The 12,926-nt window shown below is 36.3% G+C and overlaps 1 protein-coding gene across 3 annotated transcripts in view; it reads right to left on the bottom strand.

Moving 5' to 3' along the window:
• Positions 1-1,966: 1,966 nt before the first annotated feature.
• The window catches only part of LOC150109475 (armadillo repeat-containing protein 8-like), a 235,349-nt gene continuing 224,389 nt past the window's right edge, over positions 1,967-12,926 (bottom strand). For all 3 annotated transcript variants that reach the window (XM_090408488.1, XM_090408504.1, XM_090408496.1), the window contains one exon: positions 1,967-2,239. In XM_090408488.1, the coding sequence (XP_090264614.1) occupies positions 2,197-2,239 (43 nt within the window). In that variant the 3' untranslated portion in view covers positions 1,967-2,196. The remainder of the gene's footprint in view (positions 2,240-12,926) is intronic.

Below are 12,926 nucleotides of genomic sequence, written 5' to 3'. Positions count from 1 at the left end.
TGTAAGTCTTTGAGTTGTGGAAAGACAAAATTTTCCAGCATGTCAAGGTAAATTATTCTGTCAATATTGCTTTCCATGGGTAAAAAAAAAAAATGGCCAACGATAGTGTTTCACATTACACCACACCTGACGTTTACCTTGGGATGTGCAAAGGTCTCACGAATCTTCTCTACATGGAGGAGAGAAGCAGCCAATATCAGAAGAGAAGGTTGGCTGCTTCCCTCCTCCATGTTGTTTCAAAACAGTTTTGAAACAACATGGAGGAGAAATTTTCCACAAACAGATACTCTTGGGGTCGGGTTCTGCCTTTTTGTGTGCCTGACAGAATTTGCACAACTTGTGCTTTCTCCACCCCTAATGCCATGTTTAAAACTATGACAGCCCTGTCCAGCTGCACCACTACATCATGATGCAGGAAAAAATTCTGGATGAAACTTGTAGTCTCTGGAACATTTGAACAACCCAAACCTTACATATTTCTGCATTTTGATTTTTCACTGTTCTTTGAAACTATTGAGGTCCAATGTGGATACACTCTGTATATGGATACGTTTTCCTTTTTAGAAGGTATGTTGATATTCTGACGGTGTATCTACTTTCCTAGTGGCATTTTTAAAATTTAACCTAAGCAAGCCCTGATCAAAATTACTACCCGAAAGTTATATTATTATTATTATTATTATTATTATTACGGGCAACTCCAGGGAGTCATTAGACTCATCGAGGGAGGCCCCAAATCATTTTCATCACAACTATTCGACATTCATACAGTATCTATCATACCTCGCCTTAAACTCATTCACTGTCACAGCATCCACCACAGACTCAGGGAGCGCATTCCACTCATTCACTACTCTAAAAGTAAAGAACCCAGCTCTAACACCTTTACTAACCACACTTTTGCCCAGTTTCCATGGATGTCCCCTAGTCCTCCCACAACCAGCCCTGTTCTCAAAAATATCTTCTGAATTAATTTTATAGAAACCCTTCAGTAATTTGAACGTCTCAATCATATCTCCCCTCCTCCGCCTATCAACCAATTTTTGCAACCCACAAATCTTCAACCTGTTCTCATATGGTTCATTCCACAGACCTGCTATCATCTTGGTCACTCACCTCTGGATCCTCTCCACCTCCTCCCCATCAAGAAGAAACCTAGGTGACCAAATCTGAGCACAGTAGTCGAGATGAGGTCTTATCAAGGCTCGATACAGAGGAACAATAACCTGCTTGTCAACGTATTCTTCAGCAACCAAGTGATTTGATGAGCTGATTTGGCCACTTTTGCAATGTGTCCCCTAAATTTCAATTCCTTATCCACCAACACTCCTATATCATATATATCATACATATATATATATCATACAATGTTTAAAATTTTCCATTTATTATTTCAGCTATGGGGTAATAACCTTTTAATGTTATAAAGCTTAAGTACACCCCCCCCCCCCTTGGTATTCCACACAAAGTTGCATTAATTTCTGTTCATTCACACAGATAGCAATTCCGTCATGCTCCGGGAGGCTTCTTGGTTGGCAAATTGTTTCCAGCCAGCAGTCTTGGATGGAATAATAATGTATTTACCAACTTGCAAAGCACTAGAAAACCATTAATCATTTTCACAATAACCAGAGACTATCTGAGACAAGTCATACTGACTTACCATCATGACTTTTATATTCCTTTTTTTTTTACCATGATTTATTATTTATCCAGCGAACATTTCAGTTCTGCAAATTTCAATATTCTTCTTCAGAAAAATCAAACAGAGTAATAGATCATTTGCTGAAATTGCATTTCATTACAAAAATATTAACAATCTGAAAAAATATTTCTTTTTATAGTCTATGAGAAGTTAATATTGAACTTTTCATAGACTATAAGTAGAAATAGGTAACAATTTTATAAGATTCAATGATGTTCTTTATAAGATAAATGGGACAAAAAAAAGTAATGAAAATTTTCTTCTAATGAACTGTTTACTTAAAAAAAAGCAAACTAAAATACATGATGCAGATGATTTCAATAATCAGTAATAAAAATGTACAATAAATCGATGCATATTTTCAATTCCAAGATAGATAGATACTATCAAACTTGGAAAAAAATGTAACGTATGTTTTTTTCTGCAATGCTACTTTTACATTCTGAAATCAATATATAGCACTCTCAGAAATGAAAGTTGTTTCATATGAGTTAAGAACCTTGGGATGGAAACTGCTGAAGTGCCGTCTTCACCCTTAAAAAAATACAAACAGAGTTATATGGGACTGAATATCATATCTAAATCTTTTAATTAAAACAAATTCATACTTATAAAATAATATAGCTGCTTCAAAATTGTCTTCAAATTTTCAAATATTTATTGTGCAGCATATTTCTCAGGTTATATTCAGTAATCATATTCATGAAATGCATTAAAAATCAAACAATATGAAAGATAAACCAAAAACTTATTTTTTTTTATTTTTACATATACAATTTAAGCCCGTTAAGCTTTATTATTATTATTATTATTCCGGGCAACTCCAAGGAATCGACAGATTCATCAAGGGAGGCCCTAACATCATGTCAAGAACAACTATTCGACATTCACACAGTATCTATCATACCTTGCCTTGAACTCATTCACGGTCGTAGCACCCACCACAGACTCTGGCAGCTTATTCCACTCATTCACCACTCTCCAAGTAAAAAACCTAGCTCTAACACCCTTGTTAACCACATTCTTGCCCAGCTTCCATGCATGGCCCTAGTCCTCCCACCACCAGTCCTATTTTCAAAAATATTTTCTGGATTAATCTTATAGTAACCCTTCAGTAATTTGAATGTCTCAATCATACAACCCTTTTCCGCCTATCGACCAATTTTTGCAACCCACAAATCTTCAACCTATTCTCATAAGGTTCATTCCACAGACCTTCTATCATCTTGGTCACTCGTCTCTGGATCCTCTCCACCACGAAGAAACCTGGCACCCATAACTGGGCACAGTAGTCCAGTGGGGTCTTATCAAGGTTTGATACAGAGGAACAATAACTTGTTTGTCTCTGCATGTTAAAGTATTTTTCAGAAGCCAAGTGATTTGATGAGCTGATTTAGCCACTTTTGCAATGTGCCCCCTAAACTTCAATTCCCTATCCATCAACACTCCCAAATCCCTGGCCTCATCAATCTCCTGGAGTATGGTTCCACCAATGTGATATACTGCTGCTATTCTTTTCACCCCAAAATGCATAACCTTACACTTTGCCACATTAAATTGACATCCATTTTTCCTAGCCCAGTCCTCCAAACTATCCAAATCATCCTGTAAAATTTTGACATCCTGTGCACTCACAATTGCTCTACCCAACTTTGCATCATCAGCAAACAAGTGAATACTTCCTCTCAGATCCTTTCCTATATCATTGATGAACAAATTGAAAAGTAGTGGTCCAAGAACAGAGCCCTGCGGCACACAATTTTATGCAATCAGTGATCTTGAATTGTTTTCTTCTTGCGTGTTTTGAGAAAAAAGCAAGTTTCGTTGCATAGCAAACCACTGCCTTTTTTTTCCCTGCTTGTAGATGCAGGTAATGGTTTAATAACATCTTTAAGCAAGGCATATGCATGTGTAAATGACATAAATAAATAAACAATTTATTTACATCAGGTATACAAAAGAAAAATTTAGAATAATTCTAGCAAACAGAAAAGTTATTCTGAATATCTTGGTTAAAGGAACCTGCCAACCAGTGCCATCAATCTACACCAATAAAACTTTCCCCATTTTGGGTGTTTATGCATAACTGTAGTATTAACTAGTGCCACAGTTTTCACTAATTACTTTATCCTTGTAACAATAGATAATGTGATGTAAGTTTAGTTTGCAGCCCCTCTCTCTCAATGTTTGATATACCATCATCACTATATTTAAAAATTTCAATCAGCATGTAATGTTAGGTTTATGCATCTTGTTTTCATTAGAACAGCAGCACTCTTACTTCAAATTTTACCTGCCATTATTAACAACAATAAAATGAAATTAGTTATAAATGGTTTATAATTCACAGCAAAACACAAACATAGTCAGCAACAATGTCATAATAGTTCATGAATACTGCATATTGGTTGAGTTGATGCAGCACTGTGTCTTTAAAACCATCAAATGAGTGAATGCGGTGGTGCATAAATAGGCATTGGTCATAATTGAAAAGCGTTGTATGGGTGAATCATTGTAAAGCAAGGTATTGCAAGGTGGGATATTACTGTAATTTGGATTTTCTCAGATACAGCTAAGAGTGAATTCAAATGCAATTTGAGATCTTGGAAAATGCTTTTTCACTTTTCAAGAATAAGCAGATGAACATTCTTTTTTATTTATAATCTGTTATTAGGATAACTAATTTTCTAGAGATGTCAAATGCTATCTTTCAGTAATATGTGCTACAACACTTCTTTAATATTGTTATAGTGATGAATATCTTAACTTGTGTTGGTTAAACATGATAAAGAAATTTAATGGCTGCAACTTAAAAAAAAAAATTTTGAATAATTTCATTCCAATATTTTACCTAATAGTAAATGAGATATTATCAAGGATAAAATAACATGGTAGACAAAGTATGAATAAGAACATGGAATATTAAGCAAGTATTCAATTATTTTGACTACAGCTTCTTCCAAACCACTGTCTGGAAGTTTTTTACAACGATGCTTATTTAGGTTGAGTATTCTGCAAAGCATAAGCAGATTCCATTTGAGAATAATCTAACTGCATGTAGAGCATTGGGCATGTGGTCTTTTTTCTTCTTTCTTTTTTAATATCCACACACAACACAAAATATTGCAAGACCTATAGCATATCAGTGAGGAATCTGCTCATCCAAACACAGCTGAAAGTTGTATTCTTGAGGAATGCAGTTCCAAAGAACAAAAGTAGGTGGAATGAAAGAGGAGGCACAGAAGTTCATTTGGCGAGTTTCAAATTGGGCTGTAAATAAGTGTTGGTTAATAGTAGCTCTTGTTCTTATGATTTTGGAAGAATGATAGTGCCTATTTCAGCAGAGCACTGTCCATGAAAGTATTTGTAAAACAAGCATAAGGTGAAAAATAAATATCTGTGGAGAAGGGATTGAAGTCGTTCAGTTCTGAAACAAAAAAGTGAGAGAGGAATCATTGTTTAACTGGATCCTCTTCTGGATAGCATCAAACAATAGAGAGGATTTTGGTGAACCACTGCACTGCAGGTGGTTCCAGAGGTCATCCTGCTTGGTACCTTTGTAGTCTCAAAGGACATGGAGATGGATGTGGTAAGAGGAGAGGAATTCGCTGAGATTGGAAGCTTGCACAAGATTGTGGTCTTAGCTGCTGACAGGAGAAGACAGGCAATCTCTACAGTATATCTGGCAGGAGAACTAGTTAAAAAAAGATCAAATGTACTGGGAAAGCAGATGAGATTATTGGGAATTCAGGTGGCTGTACAATTTGCATTAGATCTGAAAGCAAAGCACACCCCAACTCAACATCACAAGAGTTAAAGATCGGTACTATCAACATAAGAAGCCTGAATGGCAAAGAAATGGAGCTAGCTGAGGAATTAGATAAGTACCAAATCAACATAATAGGGGTGACTGAAACAAAAAAGACAAAAACTGGCGAGATCTTTCTGAACAATACATACAAAATGTTATATTCAGGAAATCACAATCAAGGAAAAAAAGGAGTAGCCATAGTATTCAACACAAAATATGAGGCTAATCTTCTTGAATGGCAGGCAGTCTCAAGTAGAGTGATGTGGGCAAATATCAGAATGGGGAATTGGACAATGAGATTTATTTGTGGCTATGTCCCACAGAAGGTTCTACTAAGGTAAAAGTGGAGGAATTTTTTGATTCTTTAGAAAAAGCAACTGACATAATGAAAAAGGAAAAGTTGGTCCCTGTTGGGGATCTAAATAGCAGAGTAGGAAATGATTTTGAGACATACAAAAATATTTTGGGAAAATTTGGAGAAAAGAGCAAAGCTAATAATAATGGCAAATACCTATTGGATTTCTGTTCAGAACATGGACTGGTTATTACTAACACCATGTTCCAACATAAAAATGTGCACAAATTCACATGGAGAGAAGAGGCAAGGAATAAGAAAAGTCTCATTGAACTATGTTATTGTTGATAGTGATATTTTCTCCTTGGTGCAGGACACCAGAGTGTACAGAGGATTTGAAATTGGAAGCGATCACTATTTAGTCTTGAGCAGAATAAAATTGAATTTCATATTGAAAATAATAACATGTAAGAAAGTTTTAAAGCGAATAAAAGTTGAGTAGCTCTCAGATGTGAACTGTAGACTAAAATACACAAAGATTGTTGAAGAAAACCCTGATTGATTCAGCAAGAGAGGCATTTGGTGAGGTAATCTGTAAGGATAGAAAAATCAGAACTCCATGGTGGACACAGGAAGTTAAAGAGGCACTGAAGGAAAAGAAGAAAGCATATCAAACGTTCCTGCAAATAAGTCAGCTTTTGTACATAGAGAATACAGAGACAAATGTAAGAAAGCGAAACACTCTGTGTAAAACTAGTTAAAAAAAAATTCATGGGAGGACTTGGCAAGAACACAGAAAATAAATATCAAGAATGTGGTAAGATATTCTGGAGGTGGTTGAAGAAGCTGAGAAATGGAGGAAAGAGTGCTGTAAAAGGAATTAGAGATGATAAAGGTGACATGAAAACTGGAGAAAAAAATATCCTTGAAGTATGGATTAATTATTTTGAAAAATTGCTAAATGAAACAAGCAGTGATGACAGTACAGTGGCAAAAAACACTCAACAGGCATACAGTCAGGAATACATACTTGAAGTAGAAAAAGCCATCAAAGGCTTGAAATGTGGAAAGGCAGCAGAAGTAGATGATATTCGACCAGAAATGCTGAAGTATGGTGGTATAAAAGTCTTAAAGTGGCTGCACTGCATAGTTCAGACAGCCTGCACAGAGGGGCAAATTCCCGATGATTGGAGTAAAGCTCATAGTACCCATATATAAAAAGGGAAATAAAACTGAATGTGAGAATTACAGAGGTATTTCCCTACTGAGTATGCCTGGTAAGATTTATGCAAGTATACTTGAGAAACAGTTGAGAATAATTGTGGAAGAAAAGTTTGGTGAAGAACAAGCTGGATTCAGGTCAAATAGCGGCTGTGAGGATCAGATCTTAACTTTATGAGAAATAGTTGAGAAAGCATGGGAATATAACAAAGATCTCTATTTAAGTTTTGTCGATCTCGAAAAGGCATATGACAAGGTGCCAAGAGAGAAGCTATTCAATACGCTACAGTTATATGGTGTTAATAGGGCATTATATCAAGCAATACTTAGTCTGTATTTGAGTTGTAAATCGGCAGTTAGAATTGAAGGAAGTACAGGAAGATGGTTTAATGTTAAATCTGGTGTGAGACAAAGGTGTACATTATCCCTTCTGTTATTCATTATCTATATGGATCACATTATGAAGGAAAATGGTATTAAACATGATATCAGAATTGGAGATGTTAATGTCAGCTGTTTGCTTTATGCGGATGATGTTATACTTCTAAATAAATCCACTACAAGTTTGCAAGATTCCTTGAATAAATTGAATAACTGTTGTAATAGATATGATATGAAGGTAAAAAGACAAAGACAATGAAAATAGGTAGAATTGTTGAAAATGTCAACTGTGTTGTGAATGGCGAACCTGTAGAACAAGTAAAACATTTCAGCTACATAGGCACGATTTTTACTGAAGACGGTAAATTAAATATGGAAATAGAGAACAGAATCAACAAAGCTGGTATGGTAGGAAGTCAATTGAATAAATTCATATGGAATAAGGGAGAAATTAGTCGGAACACTAAATTAGCTGTATACAAGACAGTGTTCAAACCAGTTTTAACTTGTGGATCTGAGAGCTGGGGCAGAAGTAAAACACTTGACCAAAGACTAGAGATCGCAGATATGAGAGTACTGAGAAAGATTAGAGGCGTGAACAGATGCCATCAATAGCAATATCATATTAAAAACGACGATATTAGGAAAGAATTTGACATTGTTGGAATCCAGGAATGCGTTAGCAGAGCTAATCTCAAGTGGTATGGTCACTTAAACAGAATGGGCGAAGAAAGATTAGCAAAACAAGTGTTCTCTGCCAGGTTGGCAGGAAAACGACTCAGAGGAATACCAAGATATAGGTGGATTGATACGGTACAAAGTGCCTTAGACGACAGAAATATAAGATCTGATAATCATAATATTGGAGTCTTGACAAGTAACAGACTGATTTGGAGGAAAACTGTAGATGGGAAGTTAGTAATGATGTAAATTTTTCATGTAGTACTATCATATCCTGTACACCCCCTTGTGGATACATGTCAGGAATTTGATGATGATGATATAGCAAAAACTTCTGCATCATGCCCAGCTTGATCAGAAGCATTGGAGAAGGGGAGTCAATTAGAGTTGTGGACATTTAGGTCATCTAAGATGATGATGATCAGATCAAGCTTCATGAAAAGGAAAGAGGCTGGAGTGATTTTCAGTTTGGACACTGGTATATGCAGCAGATGAATGCTGCTAAAGTTTGGCGAGGAAACCTTGAGCCAGAGGAGGTCAAAAGCAGGGGATTCTAAATTTGGCATTCTCTGGCAAACAATGTCAGATTGCACAAACGCACAGTTGCTAGCCTTGTAACAAAATGAATCATGAGATATAATTTGGCACTGGAAAGTGAATTGTGGTTGATATAGCTGCAATTTGGATTTCTGTTAAGAGAAAGAGATCTAGTTTGGATGTCTGTAATATTTATGTTTGAATTTGTACAATAGATGTTTGTAAAGTATGTGAGAATGTTTTTTTTTAGTGGGGATTCTGGTAAGTTTGGAACATTGTGCTTGGTTTGATTTGTTTGGAGGAATTGGTTGTTGACAGAGATTTATTTTGAACAAAATGTTGCTGTCGTTGTTTGTCTATTTTATTTTTGGTTTATTTTTAGATGAAATGAAAAACGTAGGGCATGAAGTGAGAGGAGACAGACTCATGAACTTGACAACCATGTTCGAAAATTGATAAACTAATACCGATGAATAATAAAACTAAGTTTCAATGTCACAGTGATATTCCATGGAAATTTTGTCATATGTTGATTTGACTAAAAGGCAGATTACTTATGTAAAATAACATAATTTTTAATAGATTTTTCACTTAATTACTAAACAAGGTTTAGTAAATGGTACAAATAAAAAAAAATTAATTAGAACCAATACAAAGTGGTAAACAATAGTACTTCCCACAATAGGGATTAATGCTGTCTATCACATCTGTTCATAACTGGAAGCCATAGGAAAGTTATAAAGCATTACTATAGCATCCAAACATGAAAAAAATCTAATGGACTACATTAATCCTTGTTGTGGAAAGTATTGTTACTTACCATAATAGCTTGCAGTCAAGTAAGTAATAATATTTCAAAGAGGAAGCTGCTCTCATTTAGGATTGTTTTCTTCTAGCACACAACTGTGTGTTGAAGAGTTGCTATGTTCCATAGACAGAGACTATTCCAGCTCATGGTACTTGATGCATTTATCTTCCTCATAATATAGTCACAGATTTCCCTGATTAGGCAAATAAAATAAGTCACAAGCAAGGGATTAATAAACATTAGGGAATGACAGTGGAGTAAGCTTATTCTTCAAAAGATCTAGAAATGAAGAATGATTTTGGATAGGAGAAAATGCTGCTGCTGTTTCTAAAGGTGAAAAGTTCCATGCATGTTGAAGCTATGCTCAAACAATGGTCACACAATTAACCTCTTCTTGAGTTGTTAAAGATGAAGTAGTTCTAATATTTGTTTACAGCCTTGCTGATGAAAGTATCAAAACAAGTAACAAGAGATAGAATAGTAGATTTTTAAGTTCTATAACAGAGTGCCTGCAGAGCAGAAAAAGAGCAAGCCTGAATGGCAAATCTGTTACAATTTATGATAACATATTTGCATTGGTAATCTTTCTGTTATTTATGTGCTACATTGCATATACATATACTGAATGGAGATGCATCACCCTCCCCCCTTTTAAGTGTTGCAACGTCTGTTCTGTCCTAAGAGGTATGTGATTTAAACAACCCTTTCTTTCTAAGTTGGCTTCAGTCTGAAGATGTTAGAGATGGGGGGGGGGGGGCCAATTTCCTTCATTTAACACTAATCTCCCTCTTTCCTTTTTATCCTGTCTCCATTTCCTTTGAACTCTTTACTTCTCTTCCCAACTCTTTTGTACTAACAATCAACCAACAATAATTCCAGAAACAAGGTCCCTTCTGCTTCAGAATGTGAGCACAACCACAAACGAACAATTTTTCAATAACGTAATATCAAATTATTATATATTTTTTGGCAGGTTGCTACTCCAAAATAAAAAAAATAATAAGAAGAAAAGCCTTGATACTAGTATAATTAATGCAATATGAGTACACTGGCTAGGCTTCTGCTATAAATAGCCAGTTTATTTTCTCATTATGGTGTTAGGTTATTAATCCAAGAAATATCACAAAATTATGTTTAGATTTTTTTAATTTTGCTATTTGGAAAAAAAATTAAAGAAGCTTATATCCACTATATCTTAAATAACTTACACATTGCACAAAATTTTATTTTTGTAAAAATGGAATCACAGATTGTCTCATTTCATACCACATAAAATTACATAAAGATTATTATTTAAGATCTTAAAAACGAATAATTTTTCACAAACATCACGAAAGGTAAATTTACTCATAGTCAGATGAAGAGTCAGTTCCTGGTCCAATGGCTAGTTCATGTGTGATTATGACTTGCTTATGTTGGATTGCGATGATTGGGAATTTTGGAACTCCTATCTTATCACAATCTAACATGTGTTTCCAAACAAAAAAGGAATATAAGTACATGTGATTGCCTCTGAGTATTAAATTAATGCTATATAAATATATCAAGCAATATTTTTTACTATGAGAAAACAAATAAATGTGCATTTAGTACCACTCACAAATGAGTTAAAATCAATAACGGAAGTGTAAACCTTTAGCAGAGTTTATAAAGTAATATGTATTAAAAGATATAAAATGTTAGCACAAATTCAAGATGGGGGGAAGTGAAGTCCAAAGGTCACGGAGCAGTAACACGAGGGAGTGGCTCCCCCCAAGCAATAGTGTGACGCCAGCGCATGTGCGATATAGCGGAGAAGGCTGGACGGCGTGACGTAAGACCACGTGAGTGTGTTGGCTGGACATCACGGAATGCGAGAAACGCAGAGAAAGAAAAGTGGAAATATAAGGGTCATGTACCCCTCAGAAGAGGCTTTTTATTCCTGGATCTCCTGGTGTGTTCGTCTTGCGGTGCTGTGAGATGAACACCCTCGAACCTACAATACATCCCACTTCTGCTGCCGGTCTTGTAAACTTGGTTGAGCAAGAATGCTGCCCAACAATGAACCAAGATAAAAAAAGGAAACGAGGGCAATGAGACTTGTAAGATCAGGGCTATAGTCAAACAGGAAGTGGAACTTCTCCAGAAACCTGTCATGGAGCGATTGGACGAAGTAATGAAGAGATTAGAGACAATATCAGTGAAGGCCCCAGAACCTAAAGTTTCTATGACGGACGAAACTAAAAGTTTAATTCGAGAAGAGGTCGAGAGGCTACAAAGGCCCCTTCTTGACTGAATGGACGCGGTCATGGAGAAAATTACTTGAGATTACCTCCCAAGAAAAGTTAGTACTACCATCAGATCACAGGGCCAATGATCAAAGAAATGGAAGAGAGCCTCCCAGATGTTATAGGTGCGACAGAATTGGGCACATAGCTCGCAATTGTTTCAGAGGCAGAGGACGCTTTAATAGAGGTTATGAAGAAGAACTTAGATCTCATACATATGCTAATAGGACGTGGAAGAAGGGACAAGGAATAAGAGGGCAGTCACATGAAATGATGGTGAAGACCAGTGTGCTTGGAGACCATTGCAATGCCCTACTTGACACTGGAGCGCAAACCTCCATCATTTCTGAGGACTATTTTAAAAGGTTAGAACCCTATATTAAGGACAAGATCACTTACCTCAAACGATCCGTGAGAATATTTGGGTGTACAGCCTCAGCATCTCACGCGTCTAAATCAGTAAATCTTAAAGTGTATCTGCCTGAGTTCAGAATGTGTGTTTGGCATGAGTTTCTGGTCTTGTCAGGATCTTCTCTCCCACACATAAAACTGATTCTGGGCAATGATTTCTTGATGAGATGCAACTTTAAGTGTGATTATGTGAGGAAGGAAGTGTATCTCCTTGGAAGAAGGCAAAACATAAACAGGGGAATTGAATCAAAATTGCATAATAACGGATGGAACGCACCAAGAATCCAATCTTTTAAGGGGAGCCTTAAAACCCAGGTTAGTAAATCTACAGGTGAGCTAACAGGTGACTGCTCAAGCACGAAAGAGCACACTTTGTCAGCAGAGACAAGCCCTCATGTGAATCAAGTGTCCTTAGCAGTACGAACATCACAAGGAATTTCAATTGGCACTGGGAGCTTAGAAGTAGACAAGAGTAAGCCTGATATCCCAGGAATAAGTCACATTAGAGTTAGAAAAAGGAAAAGGAGGAAAATAAGAGAACCTAGTCACCATTCTGACAAGGAACTTGGCAGGACAAGATGCCTCCAATTCACAAGACAATTTTATGACAAACTGAACACCTCTGAAAGATTGAAGGGGGATGGAACAAAATTCGAAGTGAATGAGAGGGAGGAATCCAAGGAGACAGATCATAATATCAGAAGAGGCTTTTTATTCCTGGATCTCCTGGTGTGTTTGTCTCATGGTGCCGTGAAGGGTGGCAGTGCCTCCATTTCGGAGGGTTTCGATAAAGGCAGCAGCGGAACTCG

This window comes from Typopeltis vanoorti, chromosome 2, assembly GCF_054136105.1.
Source record: "Typopeltis vanoorti isolate ZY-2024b chromosome 2, IOZ_Tvanoo_1.0, whole genome shotgun sequence".
In the NCBI taxonomy this organism is placed as follows: Eukaryota; Metazoa; Arthropoda; class Arachnida; order Uropygi; family Thelyphonidae; genus Typopeltis; species Typopeltis vanoorti.
Note: the sequence above shows the minus strand (reverse complement) of the source record. Positions and strands in the feature narration are given on the sequence as shown.